Raw genomic sequence first — 25,128 nt, 5'->3', positions numbered from 1 at the left:
GTGTGTCTCTCTTATTAAAATATATCCTTAAAAATTCCAGATAAATACCTTTTTGGTTCATTGCATTGTTTTCGGATTTAAAAAAAAAAAAAGAGTTTAAATTTGGACTTTGGGTAATCAGATATTACCAAGAAAAAATTATTATTTTCTCTGTTAATAATGGCAAATCATCTCAAAACTGAAGCATTCTTATGCGTAGACATCATTATGACTTCAAAATTGTGAGCTCCTCTAAAGAAATAAACAGTAAAATGGTTAAAATATGGAGGTTATTGTTTAGTCTATTTAGTAAAAGTGGGTAGTGTTAAAATGGAACTAATATGAGAATTGCTGGGAGTTCTTAACTATCTACAGTGTAAAACATTAACTATATTTCTAAAACAAAAATAAGATAGTCTTTCAAGTGTGCCATTTGGGAGGATCTTTAAAGGAAAATACTTTCTGAATTGTCAGAGGTTTGGGTGTATCTTTTAAAAGTTGTTCATTATTTTGTTTTACGGTTGCTTTCATTGGTTTAAACCTTAAAATTAAGGTTGAAAGTTTAGAAGCAGAGAACATGGATTCCTTTTAGTTTAAACCACTGTTAAATTATTAGATGATAACTCTTTAAGGAGATCACTTAGTGTTATTTTTATGGCTTTAAATGCTCAGTTTTAGTTGAGCGTATACAAATATTGTTTTTACCACTGTTTCAGAGATTTTGTTTTTGAAATTTTGTTTTGGATAACTCAAAACAGTAGTGGTATTTAGTGATCATAAATTTGGAAATCCCATTTTACTCTTACCAGCTCTTCTCTTTTTCATAATTTATGTTACCGTGACAAAGGTTGTTACCATGTGATAATGATGATTTCTATCTTTATTTTATTGTATACATTTTGCCTAATTGTGATTTCTAAAACTTTAATATTTTTTTTATCTTGGAGGATTTTGTTTTAGTTCACAATTCCTTGAAGGTTTTTCTGTCTTTTTTTGTTGGAATGAATATCTCCTTTTTTCTTTTATGTTACTTACAGTTGAGGTAGAGAAATCTGTTGTTTTTGGGTGGGGGGAAGCAAAGAATTGTTCTGTGGCAGAAGACCACTTTGTATTAGATAGTATCACTTATTCCATTTTGCTACTTGTTTTAAAGGATAATTGTATCTAATATTCTTGTTGATGCAGTGTTCAATGATGAAAACTTAATGAGGCAGTGTGTTTTGGCATATATAAGAATATATTAGTTAAATATCCAGTTAATTAGCTATGTTTAATGACAGTGGATTATACATTAAACACATTTTTTTTTCCCCAAAACCCATTTTTTTCCCCTTCCTCCCCGTTGTCTGCTTTCTGTGTGTTCTTCTGTGTGCACTTGCTTTATCCAGTGGCACTGGGAAACTGTCTCTCTTTTGTTGCATCATCTTGCTGTGTCAGCTCTTGGTGCCACTCCTGGGCGGGCTGCACTTTTTTCAAGCAGGGCGGCTCCCCTTGTAGAGTGACTCTTTGTGCATGGGGCTCGCCTTACGCAGCACTGTGCGTAGGCCAGCTTACAACATGTTTCAGGAGGCCCTGGGGATCGAACCCTAGACCCTCCATATGGTAGACAGACGCTCTATCAATTGAACCACGTCCGCTTCCCAATCACATTTCTATCGTATATTCCTTGTTTTATTTTAAATGTAACAAATTTTTGTATGAAATACACATTATCATTTTTGCATATTGTACTAATCTGAGGAATACAGTTGAGTGTTCTTTTTTTTTTTTTTAAAGATTTATTTATTTATTTAATTCCTCCCCTCTCCCGGTTGTCTGTTCTCGGTGTCTATTTCCTGTGTCTTGTTTCTTGGTCCACTTCTGTTGCGTCAGCAGCACAGGAAGTGCGGGCGGCGCCATTCCTGGGCAGGCTGCACTTTCTTTTGCGCTGGGCGGCTCTCCTCACAGGCGCACTCCTTGCGCGTGGGGCTCCCCTTCGCGGGGGACACCCTTGCGTGGCGCGGCACTCCTTGCACACATCAGCACTGCGCATGGGCCAGCTGCACATGGGTCAAGGAGGCCCGGGGTTTGAACCGCGGACCTCCCATGTGGTAGACGGACGCCCTAACCACTGGGCCAAGTCCTCTTTAAGCGTGTTCTTGTCACCTGGTAGGAATTTTGCAAGGCAAGTAACAATACTGATATTTCTTAACAATAAACATAAATAAAATCTTTAAAGGGTAAAGAAAAGAATTCCCCTTCCTGATTCATCATTGGCCTCTGTATGGAGGCAGCCAGTACTACAATTAAAGAGTAAGTTTTTATACTGTATGCTTTTTTACTTGAGTTAGACTCTTTTCTTATATCACTCCTGATTGCCTTCCATTTATTCCCTAATTTGGTTCTTTTTCTTCTTTTTTTCTTCTATTTGAAAACAGGACAAATTGAATCCATGTGAATCATGTTTTGTTTTGTTTTTTAAACATTAGCCAACCTCCCACAGGTTTAGCTTTTTTATTTTAGTATTCAGTAGTTTGGATTTTAGTCCGTTAAAAAATATGACCTTGGGGAGCAGATAATAGTTGAACGCCTGCCTCCCATGTGCGATGTCCTGGGTTAATCACTGGTACCTCCTAAAAACAAATGAAACAAGTGAAAAAACCATTTCTCACTGGGGAGAGGATGAAGCTCATTGGTGAGTGCCTGCTTCCCATGTATGAGGTCCTGGATTCAATCCCCAGTACCTTGTACCCAAAAAAAATAACCTTACAAGTCAATCCATATTGTTAGAAAAAAAATTTTTTTAATGTGTCTCATCAAGGAATATACAAAAACAACAACACCAAGCCAATCCTGTTGTTGTTACACCTTTGCCATGAACATTTGCTACCAATAATGCAGCCATACAGATTGTATTTTCACTTTCTCTCATCTTTGTGTTTCAAATTGAGAAATTACCTGGAGTATATATCTTTTAAATTATATTTACTACTACATTTTTAAAATTTCTATTTATTTTTCTTTCACTTGACATGACCATTTAAATAATCTATGGTTTCTGGTCTATGTAAATGATTTGCTTGTGGATTTAAAATGGAGATTTCCTCTAAATTGGATAAAAAATCTATTGACATCAAGGAACCACAAAATTTTGAGAATAAAATTAATGTCTTTTTTTTTTCCCAGATAACTTCTCAGAAGGAAGTAGGTTTTATTTTTCCTCAAAGTAAATGTTTCCAGGCATAATATGAAACCAGTGGGAAGATGGTTGTTTTGATCTTTAAAGTTTAACAATGTTGAAGAAAAAGGATTTATTATTATAACAATTAATAGGTAGAAAGTGTTTGTTATATGGTGAAAATAATATTTCATAAGGTCCATTGTTTCCCAAGAATACAGCACAGTACTTAATAGAACTAAGCTTTTCTAAAACTTAACTTTTTATTTTTAAAATGTATTTCTCCCCCCACTCTTTGTTGTTTGCACTCACTGTCTGCTCTCTCTGTTTGTTTGTTGTATGCTCGTTTTCTTTTTAGGAGGCACCAGGAACCAAACCTCGGACCTTAAGCACCCAATGGCTTGATCTACTCCCACTTGTTGTCTCATTGTGTCTCTTTGTTGCATAATCTAACTGCATCATCTTGTTGTATCATCTTGCTGTGCCAGCCTGTATCATCAGCTCAGTGTCTTACTTGTCTTATTTAGGAGTCACCAGGAACTAAACCAGGGACCTCCAAGTGGTAGGCTTGTGTCCAGCTGCTTGAGCCACATCCGTTTCCCTCTAAAACTTTATTACTTCAGATTACTGAGTTTATTAACATGTTTTGGTTTGTATTATATGCCGTTAATGAATGGTGACGTATGCAATTCTTTAATGCAAATGCCCTATAATTGTTTAAATCTTACAGTATGACTTAAGGGCTTTACTTATATTAAAGCTTAGTTATAAAAGTAAACCTGAGTGAAAAATATTTTGCTTTAAAATATTTTCATGTTTTGTCTATAAACTGCCAGTTATCTTTTTTTAATTGTCTTTTAAATTAATTTTTAAAAGATAATATTGGAAATCCTTTCTTTAATGTACATCATTTTAGGGAATTAGAGCATTCCTCTTACTTAATTGGTTTACATAGTACCCACCTACTCTTTTATCACTTCATTCATTTTTTTTTCTTTAATTATTATGCAGTAGTTACCATCATTGGGAGTCATAAAAAAGTCCTTTTTGAAATGTCTATAAAATTTCTGTTGCTTTCATATTCATTCCCCTTTGCAAAATTAGATCTGTTAGGTGAAATAAGGAAGAAGTAGGTGGGGAAGTTACAAGGATGCCTAATTCATCCAATAATGAGAGGTTGAAACTGTTGAATAAATATAGGGGACTGTGTCAGTATAGCCTGTGAATGACAGTTATTGATGAAGAGATTAATGTATTAGCTGAGAGGCTGAAATAGGATTTTGTAAATCAGTTTAGTACCTACTTACTATTTGGGCTGTTTGAACTACCTTTTTTTTGTTGTTGTTGTTAGTTGTAATAACATGCAATCCTTGAGTCACCAGAGTGGCAAGAAAACCATGAAATAGATAGTGACACTGTGATATTTTAAAACCAGAGACTTATGTCATACTTCGTGGTATAGAAATGTTAAGCTTGCCTAAGCGCTCTCTCCCTTGGGTGTTGGGATAAGTGGTGTTGGTTGTGGTGCAGAATGGTGGTTGTGGACAATGTTTTTAAATTAGCCATCATAGCTTAGCTCAGTTCCAAGCACTGAGCTAGATGTTTGCACAAGGAGCTATAAAAGAAGAAAAACAGAAAAGGATGCAACTTCCAAAATGTTGATTAAAGGCTTGGATTTAGTTTTAAGTTCTCAATTATTCTTTCAGCCTGAAAAAATAAATACATATATGGTTGCCATTTGCAAATTGGCATGAATTTTGCCCCATTTTTCTTTGGATAGAGATCGATCATCCAAATTTGTTTTGAACCTTTTGGAGGAAAGGAGCTTCAAGCATCATCATGAAAAAACAAAAAGAATAATCAAGTGATTACATTTTTCAGATGCTCTGGGAGGAATATGTTTGGCTTTATACTGTTTCCCTTCTAATTAATTGTGTAAAAGGAAATAATACCATGTAATTACATAATGTGTATAGTGATTTGAGTATTTTGCACAAACAGATCTGAGCTTTAGATATTACATTGAGAATCTTTTAGCAGCATTTTACTTCTAGGATTTTTTTTTTTTTTTTTTAAAGATTGATTTATTCTCCTTCCACTCTGTTATTTTGCTTTGTTTTGTTTTGTTTTTGCTGTCTGTGTTGTCTTCTCCTCTCATTTTCTCTAGGATTCACTGGGATTCGATCCTGGAGACCTCTGATGGGGAAAGATGTTCCCTGTCAGTTGTGCTACCTTAGTTCCTAGTTTCTGCTATGCTTCATCTTGACTCTCCCCTTGTCTCTCTTTTAATGTATCATCATCATGCTGCATGACTCCCTTGCATGGGGCACTGGCTCGCCACGCAGATACTTGCGTGGCCACTGGCTCACTGCGCTGGCACACTTTCTCTTTTTCTTTTTCACCAGGAGGCCCATGGATTGAACCCAGGTTTTCCCATATGGTAGGCAGAAGCTATATCACTTGAGCCATACCCGCTTTCCTCTACTAGGATTTTTAATCTATTAACTCATTTTGTCTTTCCATTGTCTTTATGTGGTGAACAAAATAAAGCCCAGGTTTTAACTTGGGTTGTCTTCTCCAAATGCTTCTCACCATTTTTAATATTTGACCTTAGAGAAATCACTTATCCTATTTGGACCTAAATTTCTAGTACCCATTTTGCAGGGCTGTTGTGAGAATTATAGAATACATATGAAGTACTGGACTTTTCATTACAGGTTTTCGGTGAATGAGATCATCAGTCTACCACTTCACTTTTGCTTTTTTCCTATACTGTTTAGTTTCAGTGAGTAGAAAGTTAAGCTTCCATTTCCTGACTCTCTGCTTTGTCTTTTATTTGAGTATAAATTATAAAAAGGGTTAAAAAAGGGAAACCTGGAATCCTTCTTTGGTTATTTTAAAGGGCAATCTTTGGTGAGAATTTTACCTAGGGACTTTTGTCATTATTGAATAAAATGTGACCCAGATTGATATTAGATGATACTACTATAATTAGATACCACATAATATTACTAGTAGTGTAAAATTTAGGTATACAAGTATTTTGAAAAGATACGTGATATTGGCTTCACTTATAAGTCTTAATTTTACTACTAATCTGTATCATTTAACTTTTACTTAGTGGGATAAATACCTGACCTGGAGGTGAAAAAAAAGAGAGGGGAGGCCTATGTTCTTACCTTGGGGGTATGTTTGTTATATAAGATCAGTGTACCAACATAATCACTTACTAATATTTCTGACCAGGAATTTTGAATGGTATTTAACCATAGATTTCCTATTGAGATATAAAGTGAGAGATTTCAGAATCCACAGTATAAAACTGTAGGTTATTTAGAGTAATGAGAAAAAGCTACAGCCACAATTGTTACAGAATATCTACAAAAAAATTAACATGTATTGCTTTTTCACACCTCCTAAATAGTTGAGCCAAAGGGTAATTTTAAAAACCATAGTAATTTATTTCTGTTCTAAATAGATCAGAAACTGAATTGTGAAATGAGTATATTTTAAATAATATTTTTCTTTTGGTCCATTCATTAATTAAAGTGTTATAAAACAAAGTGTATAATCACTGGCTTTTAGTATAACCACAGTGTTGTGCATTCATCACCACAAAAAATTATAGAACAGTTTCGCTATTCCAAAAAGAAAAACTCCACACCCCTTAGCATTCCTTCCCCAGCCCTCTGTACTTGGGGTAGATCATATGGTATCTCAATAAAATGGCTTAATAATAATAAATAATTGTGCATGAAAATGGCAGCTATGTACAGCAGGGGAAATAGATTGAGAGGTGAAGAATTTTGTTTTTTATTGTTATTAATACAATTAATGAAAATGCTCTAATAATGATTGACGTGATGAATGCACAACTATGTGAATATACCAAATACCATTCATTTTATACTTTGGATGAATTGTATCCTTTATTAATATGTATCAATAAAATTGAATTGTAAAAAAGAAAAAATTCACAATAAAGGCAATAGAAGGCAAAAAAAAAAAAGTTATGAAACAGTAAAAGTGGGCAAAACTAGGGGAAATGGAATCTTTAAAAAATAAAAATCTGTCCCTAAATTATTGATTCACTATCATAAAGTATAATCCATATTTGAATTTTAATTGTTATTTTTGCATATTAAGTTATCAACCCCTTGGGGCTGATGGTCTTCATAGGCGTTGGTTAAACTTGCTATTTTAATATATAGTTGTTTTTAAGTAACGAACATTGAGTGATTTAAAACATAAACTGAAAGTTTAAAAATTAAACTAATGTGTTAAAGCTCAAATTAAGCAGTTGAGAATCAAAATATTTCAAGTTAATATCTGTGAATTTTCCATCATAAAAACTTCAAAATTACTCTGGTCTTGTGTAGCCTCCTTAAAATGATTACTATGAGCTATGAGTTGAGCTTGGGCAGTCTTTTCATTATCAGAAATTTCCAATATAATATGATTATAAGAGACTTGTGCCATTATATATCATTAGGTCCCACTACTATTTTTAAAGATTGAAACTAGAGCTAATTTGGTCTACCAAATCCACTTTTATTGATTGCTCCAGTTTTGTAATGCTGATCATAGACTTCATAAGTATAAAAAGGGACATTGTCAATTAGGTAAATTACTTTTTCACTTTCATTTATTGTAGATTTACTGTGTGTCTATAATTTGTATTATAATTTTTTTATTAGACATTGCTTTATCACATTGGAACTAAGGACTAATAAACTGAAATCTTGTAAAAATTCAAACATGTACAAGTATTTTAATTTAGAATGTCTGAAAGTTTTCTTTTTTATTAAGGCTGCAAGGTGTGACTGTTGTAAATCTCAAGGAACTCTTAAAGAGCGGGTACAGTGGCGTGGGGAAATGAAACATTTCTGTGATCAACATTGCTTGTTACGTTTCTACTGTCAGCAAAATGAGCCCAACATGACAACTCAGAAAGGACCTGAAAACCTACATTATGGTATGTAATAATTTAGGTGGTACGTTAAAAAATGTCTACAGCAGTTTTTATTAGTTTTGAATCCAAGGCCACAATAATGAATGGTTGATTTTAGTTTAAAAGCAACTTAAATTCCACACTTCTTGGGTGGAAGTACCTCGTAATACTGAAAATGAAATGATTTTTGTAGATGTATTTTGCTATTTATGCCATTTTAAAAATTTAATGCTAATTCTTTAAAAAACAGAGCCTAGTTACAGTGGAGCTAAGTTCCAGAAAATACCCAAAAACATTTTTTAATTCACTATTTTTCATGTATCATCTGCAATTTCATATGAAAACGATTTTTATCAAATTGTATGTGCTAGGGGGCTTGGGTTGGGAGAAGCAACAAAAACCCTTTAGAAGCTATGATTTTTGTTAATTTTAAGAGTTAAATCCAAGAACATAGTTGGCCCCCAAAGCATTGTATACTTTCTGGGGAGATAAAATGGGAAACAGGTTATCTGTATTAAAGCACTTTCTACGTAGACCTGAGATTTCTACAAAAATATTTTCGTCAATAACTCTTTTAAAACCTCATGCTCAAAATTTAATGATTTAGAAAATGCTGAAGAAAGCGATGCTTATCTTATTTTGTTTGTGTTTTTAGATCAGGGTTGTCAGACTTCCCGAACCAAAATGACAGTAAGTATTGCTTAAGTGAAGTGTTAAAACTTGATATTCATTAAGTGGTATGTACGTTATGAAGGTAAAAAAAAAAAAAAAAAAGTAATTATGGCAATTTAATCTGATTATAACCATGAAAGTTTACTTTCCTCTATTGAGGAAAAGTGTTCAGTTGAATTATTTGATGTTCATACATTCTGAGGAATATAAAGATGAGTTTATTATAGCCTCTACCTATGATGGCAGAGAAAAATGTAAAAAAAAAAAGTTATTTAACTTGAAGCACCTGTAATAGATGCAGAACAGTAGCAATAGTATGTAGCAGGAAAGATTGGCTGTATCTATTCCTGGATGATATGAATAAGCTGCCTTTGAATAGTTGAGGAGAAGGTTGCTAGGTAGATGGGGATGAAAATATAGGAGGATGATAATGTACATGGAATATGCATCATAGGCAAAACTACAAGTGCTTTATTATGACCAGAGCTGACCAGAGCTTAAGGGGACCTGTGATGGAATAATGGGAAAGGAGGTTGAAAGGCAAGATTATTAATGGGAGCTGGGACTTTTGAGTTTCTAAATTTGAAAAATTCCACAGTATGTTCTGCTGTTTTTCTTCTTTAAAGTTTTTTCCTTTCTTCTATAGTGGTACATAAAATCTTCATTTTTTAAAAAACTAATATGTTTACTTTTATTAGAGTTCTTGGAATTGGGAACTTTTTTCAAATCTGCTTTTATGTTAGCTTTTTTAAGACTTAGGGGTTGAAAGTGGCAATTTGTGTTTGATGACTACTAAAAAATAAGAAGCAATTCTTTTGTCATACTTTGAAGAGCAGAGAGGCATCACCTACCCCTCTATGCCGAATCTAACAGCAATTACCAGTGTTAGGACTCTGCCATTTCTTACATTCTTAACCAACAGAAGCTGTTCAGGAATCATTTGTTATCACTGCAATAAGTCTCTGAGCCTAGCTCTTAATGTAATATATTTAAAACATAATTCTTAAATCTGGTTGCATATTAGACTCTGGGGAGTTTTCCAACCTACCATTGCCTGGGCTCCAACCCTGGAAATTTCTCAGTTGATTCTAATTTGTAACCATATTGAAGATTGTTCTTTTTTTTTTTTTTTTTTTTTTTTAATGTTAGTAGTTGAACAGAATCATAAATAGGTAAGAGTGCTTTTTCCTTCATTTTCTACCCTCTCCAGCTTTGTTCCAAGGATGTAAGCTTTTGACCCAAGTCTTCAAGAAACCCTATAGCACTTAAAGCACATTAAATGACAAATGGAAGGATGCAGGGGGCATTGTTAGTAGGGAAGGATAAATTACTTTGCCCTTGCATTCCTTCCCTTTTGTCTTATAAAGTCCTCCTCCATCTTTTCTTTATAAGCTTTTTGAAATTTCTTAGTTATCTACCCGTAAACTTCAAAGGATGAGAGCTTGGCTGTATAATTCTCACAGTGACTTCACTGATCTTCTTGTGAGTTTCTTATCTGTAAAATGGGGATGAAAATAGTACTAACTTTTCAGGCTTGTTATACAGTGAGTACTAAAAAAATGGTGTCTGTAGGTTCCAGACCTCAGAGAGGCGTTAGCTATTGTCGTTAAGAACTTAGGCTTTGGCATCAGATGTATCTAGTTGAATCCTGACCAGAATTTTTAGCTGTGTCTCTGTAACTTCTAAGCTTCAGTTTCCTCACCTATAAATTGTGGGTGATTAAAAGGCTTTTTATAGTGTTAGGAAGATGAAATAAGATTTGGTGCTTAACACAGTGCCTGGAATATACTATAGAAATTACTCAGTAGATGGTGATTTCTGTCATTGTCTTCATCATTTTTGTGTCATTCTTCAGGAAATAGATCCTGTCTTCCAACTAGCAGGGAATAAAAGCATTCTAAAAAAAGAAAGGTAGGAATCAAGTGTAGGTGTTTACTAGGTTGCATTGTTTAATTAACATGAGCTATTATTTATAGAATGGAGGATATATAGATTTATATAAATTTTGAACCCTTTGTTCTTAAGTGGGAATAGCATTGTTTTCCAGTTCAGACCATACTTACCTAGTGATTGGTACATAGTAGATATTTAATAAATACTTGCTAAATTCTCTCCATTTAACGATTGAGGAAATTGAGGCACAAGAGATTGAGTGGTCTGTTGCATATCACACAGCAGTAGTGTTTGAACCATATTGCCTAGCTTCTTGTTTAGGACTCTGTTTCTCATAGATGATAATGTTTTGATAAATCCTAATGAAGTCATTGTAAGTTCAACAACTAGCACCCTTAGCCATATACATTATTTGTAATTAGTGAGAAACACACTCTTAATAGTTTTGTGTTTGTGCGCGCATGTGTGTAAAAACCCTTCCAGTCTTGTAAAAACACTCAAAATTTTTTTGAAAAGTACTTTATTCAAGTAATACTATTCTGTATACTTACTTTCCCCCCATATCTATAGGTAATATGGAATGTTCCTTGTCCATAATCCCTTATGGATATATCTTCACATTATTTCATGTTTCTTTTTTTTCCAATTACAAATAATGCTGCAGTTAACATTGTATGAAACAGTTTTTGGTATCTTTAGGGTAAGAGTATAATATAGCAAGTGCTAGGACAGAGGGAATACACAATTTAAAGCTTGATAATACTTTTGGTAAATTTGGTAATAATTTTCTTACCATTTCAAATTTAGCACCATATAAGCTGTTTATCCAGTAGAGGGAGCTAGTGTATCAGGTGGTTAAAATGACTGCAAGAACCTTTTTTCTTTAAAAATAAATTTAAATAATCCTAATTATTTCTTCAGTTCAGGTTCATAGCTTTGACTATACTTAAAAGTGAGAATTGCTTTTTCATATTTTCCTACTAACTTTGAAGGTGACACAAAGCTATAGAGTAAGTTGTCACCACTATTTTGCCAGAATTTACCATAGATTTACATGCTTCCATCCAGATTAAGACTATGGCATACATGGTAATAATAGTGTAATTTTCCACTTATTTGTGTTCCCTTCTTAAGTGTTAGAAACCCAGATATTTAATTGGGGGAAGTAATAAAAATTAGAGGCAAAAATAAAATGTTTTCTATTTCTCTATAGGGTTCAGCACCACCCCCTTCTCCAACACCTAACAAAGAAATGAAGAACAAAGCAGTTCTTTGCAAACCTTTAACTATGACAAAAGCTACTTACTGTAAACCTCACATGCAGACCAAATCTTGCCAGACAGGTAAATTTAGGAAAATTTTCTTGTATAGTTATATCTCACTTAATGAAATACATGCTTTTCTCTAACAGGCTTCAGAATAGATTTGTTTGTTTAGATTTCCCTTATGTAATTTTAGGCATTATTTTGATATAGAGCATATTGCTTAAAATCATTTAAGATAAATCAAGATTTTCTGATAAAGGTCCAGAATACAAATTAAATCAAAAGTGAAAAAATGCTTTATTAGAAATTTCTTTGGAACTAAGACTACACTTGAAATAGTGTTCCCTCTGAGAAAATCATCTCTAAGTTTGATCAGTAAAGATAACAGTGCTGTTTCCTTCCTTGTCAGAATGAGGTGAAATAATTTAAATATATATTTTCATCATATTTACAATTTGTTAGTTATATTCTATTTAATTAAATAAAGCTTTTTTCAGGGGTGAGGGAAGTGTGATGGAATTGTCTACAACTAGGTAATGTTTTTAAAGCATTAAAAAAAAAGAAAGCCCAAATTCTGTTTGTGTTCCCTATAAATTAGAACAGCTCCTGCTTCTAGCATTTTTTAAAAAATATTTTTTATTTTTATTTTTAAAAGATACTTAGATTACATAAATGCTACATGAAAAATAGAGGGGATTCCCATATGACCCGCTCCCCACACCTCCCGCATTTTTCCACATTAACAACATCCTTCATTAGTGTGGTACATTTGTTACAATCGATGAACAAATTTCGGAGCATTACTACTAAACATGGATTATAGTTTACATTTAGTTTATACTCTGTCCTGCACAATTTTGTACCTTATGGCAAGATATATAATGGCTTGTATCTGTTGTTGCAGTGTCATTCAGGACAATTCCCAAATCCCGAAAATGCCTGCATATTATACCTGCTTTCTCTCTCCCTTACCTCAGAACCTCCAGTGGCCACTGCCTCCACATCAGTGATATAAGGTCTTACATTGCTATAGAATCACAATAAGTCTATAGTAGAATATCAATAAGTCTACTTTAGTCCTTAATTGAGTCCCCAGTCCTGAGGATTCCGGAATGGTGTTGCCCACTCTACCTCCAATTGAGAGGAGGCTTTGATCCCATAGAGCAGATAGATAGGATTCTCTTCCAGTATTTTTTAAGTTACCTAATCTTGTGAAACCTGGGAATTTGCTTCAAATGGGTACTAAGGCATTTAGATTTTTTCCTTTGTTATCAAATTAGTTTAGCATTGTACCTATATGTGTGCTAGTAAACAATGTTCCTTAAATGTATTTATTTTTTGTTTTTAGATGACAGTTGGAAGACAGAATATGTTCCAGTGCCTATTCCTGTGCCTGTGTATATCCCAGTGCCGATGCATATGTACAGTCAGAATATTCCTGTTCCTACTACAGTTCCTGTTCCTGTAAGTCAGAGATTGAATTATTTCTCAATTTGAGATTTACCAAGTATAGGTGGGAAAACAATTTTGTTGCAGTTACTTTACTGAAGCTAATAAAGCAGGACTAATTTAATAAGTCAGTTTTTCTTGAATCTCCTTGGTATTGACTGTCATTAATCAGGTTTATATTCATCCTCAAGAGTGAAGTCTCACAGATCTGGGCTTTTATGCATTTTGCGTTTTATCCTTAGGTTTATTTTAGAAAAAGATTTGTGAAGCCAAAGGGGTTAGAACTGAAACACAGAGTTTCATATAAACTGTCATTTCATTACTTCATTCTAAATCACCTGTACTACCGAAGACACTGTGTCAGGGCTTATCTATTATGGTCCCCTGGGGAACAGAACCTCCTCAAATATTCTTTTTTCAACTTTTATTTGAAGAAGTAGCTGCTTATATTTTGAACTCTCCCTGTTTTGATGAGTGTTCTTCCCAACACTTTTATCCAGTGTGGCTTTACAAAGTAGACCACATGTCAGAATAATTTTTCATTGGGAAAGTATCTTCTAATATTTAGTCAATCCTAACAATAAATACTTCGATTAATTAGGTACCAGTTCCTGTTTTTCTGCCAGCCCCATTGGATAGCAGTGAGAAGATCCCTGCAGCAATTGAGGAGCTAAAAAGCAAAGTTTCAACAGATCCTCTTGATTCAGAGCTGCTCACAATGACAGATATGATGGTTGAAGATGAGGGAAAAACAGAAACTGCCAATATCAACAGTGAGCTATTCCATATTATACGTGTAAATAGAATAGCATTTGTTTTTAATAAATGCTGTAATTTTTACTCTCCTTTTCAGGGGAGATCATTATATTTCAACTTGATATGGTCACAGGAGAAGTAATGCAGTGAAAATGTATTTTATATCGAGAGTTCTGTACTATATCTAGCTTAGTACCCTCTTATATTCCATGCGACATTTCAGGCAGGAATTTGTATAGTCCCTAAGTTTGTTGTTGTTAATTCTTTTTTATCAAAACAATTCAATCAGAGCCTGGATGGCATAGCTGTTGCAGAAGAAATTAAACTGCTTTGGATCTTTCCATTTTTATATATGTTGATTTTTCTGCTTTTTAAAATATGAGACAATGTAAAAATAAAATCATTGCAAAAATAAATGAAATAAAAAGTGAAACTCCTTATCTCTAACCTCTAGAGACAAGTAAAGTTTAGTTTGATGTGTAATCCTCCAATTTGTTTCTCTTTCTGTGTAGTGATATCTGTCTGTATACACACCTACATAAGGATATTTATATAATACATATATATATTTTTTAATTATAGAAGTTGTAGGTTTACAGAAAAATCATCCAGAAAGTAGAGTTCTTACATATCCTGCTTCACATGCAGTTTTCCCTTTTAATTAACACTTTTGCATTAATGTGTTGCCTTTTGTTGCAATTGATTAAACAGTACTATCATAATTATACTGTTTGCTCTAGTCCATACTTTATATTAGGGTTCATTGTGTTGTGCAGTTAGTTATATGGTTTGAAAATTTTTTAATTCTGACAATATATATACAACCATAAATGTCCCCTTTTAGTCACGTTATTCAAATATATATTTAACTGGTATTAATTATATTCACAATGTTGTACTATTATCACTGCCACCCATTACCAAAATTTTTTCATCATACCAAACAGAAAGTCTGTACCCATTAAGGAATAAGACCCCATTACCTACTGCCTGTCCTCTGGTAACCACTGATTTACTTTCTGCCGGTGAACTTCCCTATTCTAGATAGTGAATATAAGTGGAATCATACAGTATTGTCCTTTTTTTGTCTGGCGTATTTCACTCAACATGATGTCTTCAGGGCTCATCCATGTTGTGGCATGTATCAGTACTTCGTTCCTTTTTATGACTGAGTAATATTCCATTGTATGTATACACCACATTTTATGTATCCATTCGGGACAATTGAGTTGCTTCCACCTCTTGGTTATTGTCAAAGTGCTTCTTTGAACATGATACTGCACTGACTTTTACCACCATTACTTAGAGGATGGTCCTGGGCCACATCAGGAACTTGAGGAGACCCTTACCCCTGGGGACACTAATAGGCTGGAAACACCTTCTCCTGAAGGAATTGCTTCAGAGAAATCACCGATGGGAATTTCTTAATACCCAGACAGATGCCCTATTTTCTTTAAGGCTCTAGTACTAGACAACATACCCATGCATGTTGGTAACCGTGCATCTCTCCCCACACTTTATTAGCCACAGAATCCCTGCTGTTTTGCTTAACTGTGATAGCATGCAGAGTCACAGAGGCATATTTTTCCTGCCCAGGAAAGAGTACAATTTGGACCAGTGTGAGGGTATTTTTGCCCAGTAATGTGAGGCCATTGTGTGGGTTGCTGTAAGGATCCTTGATTTTTTTGGATGAGTTTCTTAAAATAATTGATGCTTAATTGGTACAGTTTCTCTTTGGGGTGATGGAATAGTTTTGATAAAGTTGCTAAGTTTTGATTGTAACATGATTTGACTTGAAATTTATCTTGTTAATGGAGTAGAATAGACTTTAAAAATGAACTTTTAAAAGGCTTTGAAATGATCCAACTCTATTTCTAATTTATTTTTTATTTGCTTATTTAACAAAATAATTCACATTATCTAAGCCAGGGTTTATCCTAATTTCTATTTGGCAGTGCTTGATAGATGATATACCGTGATGAGTGAAATTATTCCTACCCTTGGTCCTCTGGTGACACCCAAAGCTCTAGTTCTGTCATGAGCTGCCTAATCTTTATCCTAGAGTATAATAAACACACTATAATATTCTGTGTATTTCAGTATGAGGTAATATTTGTGAAGCACTCTTAGGGAGTTGTGGTATGAATTTAGGAGATTGCGACGAGTATTTTTAATTTTTTTTTTTAAATGAAGTGGAACAGGAAAAAAATGTCAGAGTGAATCCCTCATAGAAAGGGTAAGTATTGTTCTGTGAAACTTCTGTTTTCACTGTGTGTGTGTGTTTAATTTTTGTCTTTCTGTTCTATCTACCATCACATTGTACTGTGCTAGATAAAATATATTTCTTAACTGTGGGTTACAATTTAAAAGTTTGAAGGTAACTGATCAGAGTATTAGAAGGCAGTTTTAAATAAGTATATATTGAATGATATGGGAAACCCAGTTGAAAATTTAAAAAGGAACGTTGAAAATTTCAGTTTTCCACCCCTATTAGTGTATTTCTGACAAAAGTTTGCTTATAAAAATATTTCACCTATCAGTGTTATTTTACTGTCAGAGTATACTCTTTAACTTTTGAAGGGAACCAATCAAAATTTATAGGAATTAAGTGTTGATTACTTATGATTATGTAATTTTAATCATAACATTTAAAGTAGTTTACATTTAAAAGTAGTTAAACCTTTTCCTTTTGTGATGTTAATAGTTATAAGTATTCTTATTTCACCTTTACAATTAGGTGGCTTCCTTTGGCCAGATTAAGTGGAGATAATATTTGGGGTTCTCTGTTTTGATTTATAATCATTTTTTGCATTGATTACAGGTGTAATTATTGAAACAGATGTAATTGGTTCAGATCTCTTGAAGAACTCTGACCCAGAGATACAATCCAACATGCCTGATGTACCATATGAACCAGATTTGGATATTGAAATAGATTTTCCCAGAGGTACTCAAATAAGATAGTACTTTATTCTTTTAATGTGAACTGTGATAATGGAATTTAGTTATAGAATCTTAACTGTGGTTATGATCATTATGCTTTTACTGTTCATGTCATTGCCTGTATTCATACTTGTTTTCATTTTTACTCAAACTCAACAGTTAACTTCTGAAATGAGGCATAGGATTGAATTGTAGGAACTTAAGAATTTCTTGTAGCCTTAAAGAAAACTTTCTGAAAGTGATTTGTTGTAGAAAGTTCTGAAGATAAAGAAGAGTAAAGGGGTTTTGTGTCTTTTTTTTAAATTAAAAATATCGATACAGTCTTAAAAATTAACATTACCTTGTAGGAAAAAAATATTTTCAGGTCTTTTGTGATAAAGTAAATTTGTTCCATTTTCCATTATTAAACTGTCAATGACTAATGAGCACATTGAGTGGAATATTAACACATTTTGATTTTTTAAAAAGATTGAATAGATTAAAGCAGATTATACTGAGATCATATAGATTTATTTGAATTTCAGGTTTTGGTAGTTGTTTTTCTGATGTCTGTTAATGCATATTTTCAAGAGTTTGAATAGGGTTTATCAGATCTCATAAAGCATGTTAGTGACTGCAAATCATTTACTAACCACCCTAGCATGTTAATAAGCCCATGTCCCTGTGCTTGTTTATATGCTATGGTTGATTTCTTTGTTGGCTGTGTTTATGTTTATGTTGCATAAGCTCTGTACTATTATATTTGAAATAAAAAGTATTTTGAATTTATTTTCAGCTGCTGAGGAGCTTGATATGGAAAATGAATTTCTGTTACCACCTGTTTTTGGAGAAGAATATGAGGAACAGCCCAGACCTCGATCTAAAAAAAAAGTACAAAATTTAATAGTATTCTTGCAGGCACCTAATATCTCTGTTTATTTTATTTTTTATTTTTTTAAGATTTATTTTATTTATTTCTCTCCCCTTCCCCCCTGTTGTCTGTTCTCTTGTGTCTATTCACTGTGTGTTATTCTGTGTCAGCTTGATTCTTGTTAGGCGGCACCGAGAATATGTTGTTTATTTGTTGTTGCATCATCTTGCTGTGTCAGCTCTCCACGTTTGCGGTACCACTCCTGGGCAGGCTGCGCTTTTTTTTTTCATGTGGGGTGGCTGTCCTTGAAGGGCGCACTCCTTGTGCATGGGGTACCCTACAGAGGGACGCCCCTGTGTGGCAGGGCACTCCTCACACGCGGAAGCTCTGCGCATGGGCCAGCTTACCACACAGGTCAGGAGGCTCTGAGTATCAAACCTGGACCCTTATGGTAGGCGAATGCTTTTATCAGTTGAGCTATGTCCACTTCCCTAATATCTCTGTTTAATAATCTCTCTATATTCATAAGGATATAGCAATGTTCAGGTGTGCTTGAAAATGTAGGAAGATAATTTATTTTCTAGGTGAAAGATTTTAAGAAGTAATTTATTTCTAAGTAAGTTGTTATATCATCAAAGAAGAGTGAATATTTTTGCCACTTAGTTTTTCCTTTAAAATTATTTTTGATACAAAGTTGAAATAGAAAAGAGTTGCTAAAAAAATCAGTTCAGTTCTAACAAGAGTTGAGACTATATTCTAGGGAGCTATAACCATTTATTGCTTTTTAAGAGATTAATCAGTGAGGTTAAGGGACATAGATGATTATATCAGATTAAGCATGCCAACAGAAAGATTATGCTTCCCAATTTTGTCTTTTGGATACAACACCGAAAGCACAAGAAACAAAAAAAAATAAGTTTTGAACTTCATCAAAATTTAAAAGGTTTGTATACACACACACACACCCAAAAAATGTTTGTACTACAAACAGTACTATCAAGAGAAGGAAAGGGAGTCACTGAAACATTCTTCAGTTTCTCGCTTACAATAATTATTAGAATTCTTTTATTTCAGATTAATAATTTTTAATGTCTTTACTCATCATCAGTGACTCTGTCAGCAGAATTCAGTAGTTTTTATTGTACAAAATGATATATACAGTAGTATGGCATTCCATAGTTGCATTTCAGGACATGTTTTAACTATGTTCATGCTTAGGAATACCAGCCAATTGTAAGCAAAAATATATATTCCTCTTTAATTTTTAGTTGAGAAATGGTTTACATAAGGAATGGAATAATATGGCTTCAAAAAATATTTCACATGGTTTTATTTTTAGGGAGCAAAGAGAAAAGCTGTATCAGGATACCAGTCTCATGATGATAGTTCTGACAACTCAGAATGCAGCTTTCCTTTCAAATATGCATATGGTGTAAATGCATGGAAACACTGGGTCAAAACGAGGCAACTTGATGAAGATCTTCTCGTATTAGATGAACTAAAATCTCGTAAGTTTTAATTTAATTTTCCCTAAGTCCTATTTAAAATCAAGGTTTTTGTTATTAACTACCTTTAATTTTAAAAATATAAATATAGCTGGAAGATGTTTAAAAATGCGTTTTATTTTACTTCACAATTCTTTTGTGGAATAAATTAACTAAAGAAAGTTTCTTTAAGAACACTAAATATTAGCAATGTTTTCTTTATTTTTTAGCTAAATCAGTAAAGTTAAAAGAGGATCTACTCTCTCATACAACGGCTGAGCTTAATTATGGTTTAGCTCATTTTGTCAATGAGATCAGACGACCTAATGGAGAGAATTATGCACCTGACAGCATCTATTATCTTTGTCTTGGAATACAGGAGGTTAGTAATTTAGTGGCTGCTTTAGAATATAATATTAATAACAAGAGGTTAAGGTAGTTCTTATAAAGAATATTCAAGGTAACTTCAAGAATATTAAAGGTAGCTTTCTGGAAGATAGTTATTTATCTTACTAAAAAGTTATTTATTTTACTAAAAAAGACAAAAATTTAATCTATTTGGAAATACTTGGATATTATAAAGGATTTTCCTAGCTGTTTTGTATATTTTTCTGCTATCAGGTAATATAGATGTTCCTGAAAATTATCAAGGTGTCCAAAATTGTATGGCAAAATCAAAGAGAATTTATGAGGAAAATAGGATTAGGGACAGATTACTCAAAACTCACTCATTTTTTTGTAACAAGTTTATTAATAAGTTTATATATAAAGTATATTATATACTTTGCATAAAAATAGTGTAGGCAGCATAACAGAGAAGAGGAAGTATAAGGAATGGTCGTGAATCCTGAGTTATGGAAACAGGGATAATATGCATAAAAGTAGGGTGTAACCAGCCTGTCCAAGACTAAGTATATGACTAGCTTGAGCTGAGGAGTGAATGTATTTTTTAGCAAGTATTTCTTCATGACTAGCTGCATTCAACTTGTACTTTTTGTTCAATTCATATTACTTGGAGGTACAAAACTGAACGTTTGCTGGGAACAATCTGTGGATGATAATCAGGGTGATGTCCTCATCCTGACCAATTGCAAAATCCTGTTTCTCTCTCTCACACACACACACACACACACAAATCCTATTTCACATTATGAGGCATGATCTACATGTAAACAGACAAGAAGTCTTACCTATATAAATAACTTCAGTATTTCTTTGAAATAATCTCATAAAGGTTATCATTTTTAAAGGGTTTTAGATGATCTTTAGCCACATGTCTGTGAATCTTGAATGAGTCTGTTTTCCACAGTAGACAAGAAAATGATTTTAGTTAATGTCCTCTAATATGGAATAAATTCTATAAGTATGGCCCAAAGGTCATAAAGGATGCCAGCTTCACATCCTATGTGTTTCTTAAATGTAGTAGATGATACAGGATGATTTTAAAATAAAATGTTATGCTGCTGACAGATGTTATATAATGAAATAAATTATTAAAGAAAACTACAGTTGTCTTGTATTTTATTCACTTTCTTTTCACAATAAAAATCTTGTCAGAGATTTTGTAAATGGTGGTGGGGAGCTAAAGTGCATGGCCCTAAATTGCCATGTGTACAAGAGCAATCACATTTTGCAGTAGTAACCTAGAAGTGATACAGTAGGTTTTGTTTTCTTTTCTTGTTCTTCTTTGATAGACGTACATGCATTTGGAGACTCATGCTTAGGTGGTGATACATGTCCACCATGCAAGAATATAAAATCTCCTGAAACAATAATCTCTTTTTATCCTTTCAATAAAACATTGTTGATGGCAAAACCCGACTCGAAGAGTTTAAAACCATTGTATTTATTCTTTATTATACTTTGTTGCTATTCATCCATAGAATATTAACTATAGAATTCAGTATAGACTTATTGCTTCTAAACAAGTAGAAGTTATTTCCTCAAGATGCTCTAGGAATAATATGTAACTGTGTATATGTCCTGTATGTATATGGTCTGTATTTCTTATGTTAAATCCAAAACGGTATGAATTCAAAAGCATCTTGTAGTTTTGATTAGGGGGTTTGTAGCCCTGTGTGTGCGTTTTTCCCTTTTCCTTTTCACTATACCTTAGTAATGAGAAAGTTTTGGCTTAATTTATAAGGACTATACCATGTATATATGAATAATTTCAGCTTTCAGGTTTCATATAAGTATTTTATTACATGTAAATTGCCTTTTGAGCAAACAGGAGCTGGGTCTTATTCTTTACTGTCTCGTACCATGCTGTTTATGTGGTAGACACTTACTGAATTGGGTAATGTGCATTTTATACAATAAACCTGTATATACACTTTTCCACTACTTTAGATTTTTGTGTGGAGGGGTATTTAAGGTGGAATAATTTTGTAAATTGAATGTTTATATCTTCATCTTAGCTATTTTTATTATCTAGAACAACCACATTAAAGTGTTCTGTAGGATTCACTAGTATTCTGTAGAGTTAACTCATCAAGAAGAAGGGTGATTGACTTATTTTAATCCAACTCTACCCTTTTGTTATGTTTTGGAGTTCTGTATGAAATTACATTAAAAAAAAAAAGCTTGAAAACTAGTACCCATATAATAAAACTTTGTAAGTTATAGAGTACTGTAATGCTAGCAATAAAATAGTCATTTTTTGCCCTACCATCTGTTTTGCCTAATTTACTTTCCTAACGTTAGATACTTTTTGTTCTTCTCTTTCTTCTGGCTTTGCTAGCATATAAGAATACACTTGATTTTTGAATATTCATTTTGTATTCTTTAACAATTCACTAATAGATCTAGGAGGTGGGTTTTTAAAAAAAAAAGTTATGATTGTCTTTTTTTTATTCCTACTCTAATACATATTTTATTCCTTCATCCTGAGGACCCTGGCATATGATTTTCTTTAGATAGATAGATAGATAGATAGATAGATAGATAGATAGATAGATAGATAGATAGATATGACATTTATAAAGATAGTTTACTTCTTTCTTTCCAATCTGCATGCCCCCCCCCTTTTTTTTTTTGAACCTTATTCCATTTGTTAGGACCTCTCCTTTCTATAGTGTCAAATGGCAGTAGCAAGAGCAGAAGAATCCCTTTCCTTGTTTCCAATCTTAGGGAGAAGGCATTCAGCTTTTCACCATTTATTACGATATATCTATAGAATTTTTTGTAGTTTTCAGTTATTAGGTTGAGGAAATTCCCTTCTATTCCTGGTTGACTAAGACTGCCCCTCTCCACCCCCCACCCCCCATGGCTCCCACATCAGTTGGCTCATTATTTTTGCTCATTGCTTGTTTTCTGTTTGTTGTTAGCTCTTTGTTTTGTGTGTGTGTGTGTGTGTGTGTAAGGCCAGTAGTGGTTGAACCTAGGACCTCCCATGTGGAAGGCAGGTGCCCAGCTACTTGAGCCACATCCGCTCACCCTGAGACTGTTTTTTTTATTTTTAATTTTGTTACTGAGAGTTTTTATTACAAATATTAGGTAATGCCTATTGCCAAATTCCTTTTCTACATCTATTGATGATTACATAGTTTTTCTCCTTTATTCTATTAATATGGTATATTCTGTCATTTAAGACAACTAGTAAACAGTGCTAAACTCATGGTTTGTTGGTGGTAGGGAAGTGGGACTAGTCAGTTTCTACATAAGGATGACTGAGGAAATATAACCGTGAAGAAGATCTTTTGAATTCAGTCTTGAAGTTTATATAGACATTGACAAGGCAGAAAGGAGGAGGAAGGGACAATGGTATTCCTAGAGAAAAGAAAGAGAGAGAGAGAGAGCACAGTTTATACAAGGGCACAGTTTTCCAGGAACTGGTTGGCATGGCTGGAATGTAAAAAGTGAGGTGGAGAAAACGGGGGTTAATAAGGGGGGACTGGGTGGGGTAGGATTGTGGTATCAGTGCAGTAAGTAGGAGTCGTATCCCAATGGGCTATATTCCTTAATAAGATTTTTAAACTTCACCTTTTATACAGAGTAAAAACTTGAAAAGGTTTCAAATATTTCTATCACACTTGATTTTTTTTCCCCTGATGTTAGGCAACTGAAGGCTAGAATATTATCTCTGAATTTATTGTGCAGAACTACAGATATATATAGCCACACTAATTCTGGGTTACTTTATATTGTTTTTAGTCAAGCTTTTAACAGATACATTTAATAATACAAGCAATTTTAAGAGACTCACTCTTAAATATATCAGACTTCAAATTATGAATTTCTTATATTCCCCACATTTCTTTGAGTTTTATAAATCATTATATTTATTTTTACACTTATTAGGTATCTTTCTTATTTTTTTATTTATTTTTATTAGGAAAGTTATAAGTTTACAGAAAAACAATGTAGAAAATGAGAGTTCCCATATTACTCCCCGTCCTCATTAACACTTGACATTAGTGTAGTACGTTTGTTACAAGTGAAAGAATATTATTATAATTGTACTATTAAGTCTAGCCCATAGTTTACATTATGGTTCACTGTGTTGCACAGTCCTGTGGTTTTAAATTTTTTTTTATTATAGTAACATATACAACCTAAAATTTTCACATTTAACCACATTCAAATCTATAATTCACAATGTTCTATTTCAGGATTTTCTAAATATAAGATCATATCATATGTGAATGATGAGAGTTTACTTCCTCTATTTCAGTGTGGATGCCTTTTTGTTTGTTTTTCGTGCCTAATTACTCTAGCTAAAACTTTTAGCGCAGTGTTGAATAACAGTGGTGACAGTGGGCATTCTTGTTTTGTTCCTGATTTTAGAGGGAAAGCTTTCAACCTCTCCCCATTAAGTATGATGTTTGCTTTGGGATTATCATATATGCCCTTTATTATCTTAAACTTTCTGGATTTTGTCAAATGCCTTTTCTGCATCAGTCGAGGTGATCATATGATTTTTTCCCTTTGATTTGTTAATGTGGTATATTAGGCTAATTGGTTTTCTTATATTGGACCACCCTTCCATAACAGGAATAAAAACTACTGGATTGTGATGTATAATCTTTTAATATGCTGCTAGATTTGATTTGCAATTATTTTGTTGAAAAATTTTGCATCTGTGTTCATTAGAGAGGTTGGTCTGTAATTTTCTTTTTATCTGGCTTTGGTATTAGGGTGATGTTGACTTCATAAAATGTCTTGGGTAATTTTCCCTACTTTCCAGGTTTTTTTTTGTAAGAGTATAAACAGGATTGGTATTAATTCTTAAAATGTTTGATAGAAATGATTTGGGAAGCCATCTGGTCCTGGACATTTCTTTGTTGAAAGATTTTGGGTGACTCATTCAATCTCTTTACTTGTGACTGGTTTGTTGAGTTCTTGTATTTCTTGTACTGTCATTGTAGGTTGTTTGTTCATTTCTATGAGTTTGTCCATTTCTTCTCGGTTGTCTTGTTTGTTGGCATATAGTTTCTCATAAAATCCTTTTATGAGCCTTTTTATTTCTGTGGGGTCAGTCTTTGATTCCTGATTTTATTTATTTGCATCTTCTCTTTTTTCTTTGTTACTCTTGCTAAGGGTTTGTTGATGTTCCTGATTTTCTCAAAGAACCAACTTTTGGGTTTGTTCATTTTTATTGTTGTTGTTTTTTTTCTCAGCTTCATTCATTTCTTCTCTAATCTTTCTTTGTTGTTTCTTTCTGTTTGCTTTTTGGGAATGGTTTGCTGTTCTTTTTCTAGTATCTCCAGTTGTTAAGTTAGATCATT

At 33.3% G+C, this 25,128-nt stretch overlaps 1 protein-coding gene across 12 annotated transcripts in view; it reads left to right on the top strand.

Moving 5' to 3' along the window:
- The window catches only part of ZMYM2 (zinc finger MYM-type containing 2), a 112,872-nt gene that overhangs the window by 76,213 nt on the left and 11,531 nt on the right, over positions 1–25,128 (top strand). For all 12 annotated transcript variants that reach the window (XM_058276346.2, XM_058276347.1, XM_071208189.1 and 9 more), the window contains 9 exons: positions 7,946–8,111; positions 8,743–8,777; positions 11,866–11,995; positions 13,266–13,381; positions 13,968–14,139; positions 16,944–17,069; positions 17,841–17,935; positions 19,255–19,423; positions 19,630–19,781. In XM_058276346.2, coding sequence (XP_058132329.1) covers positions 7,946–8,111; positions 8,743–8,777; positions 11,866–11,995; positions 13,266–13,381; positions 13,968–14,139; positions 16,944–17,069; positions 17,841–17,935; positions 19,255–19,423; positions 19,630–19,781 — 1,161 coding nt within the window. The remainder of the gene's footprint in view (positions 1–7,945; positions 8,112–8,742; positions 8,778–11,865; positions 11,996–13,265; positions 13,382–13,967; positions 14,140–16,943; positions 17,070–17,840; positions 17,936–19,254; positions 19,424–19,629; positions 19,782–25,128) is intronic.

The sequence above is a fragment of the Dasypus novemcinctus genome, chromosome 15, assembly GCF_030445035.2.
Source record: "Dasypus novemcinctus isolate mDasNov1 chromosome 15, mDasNov1.1.hap2, whole genome shotgun sequence".
Lineage (NCBI taxonomy): Eukaryota > Metazoa > Chordata > Mammalia > Cingulata > Dasypodidae > Dasypus > Dasypus novemcinctus.
The sequence above is the reverse complement of the archived record's forward strand: the minus strand, read 5'-3'. Positions and strand labels throughout refer to the sequence as shown.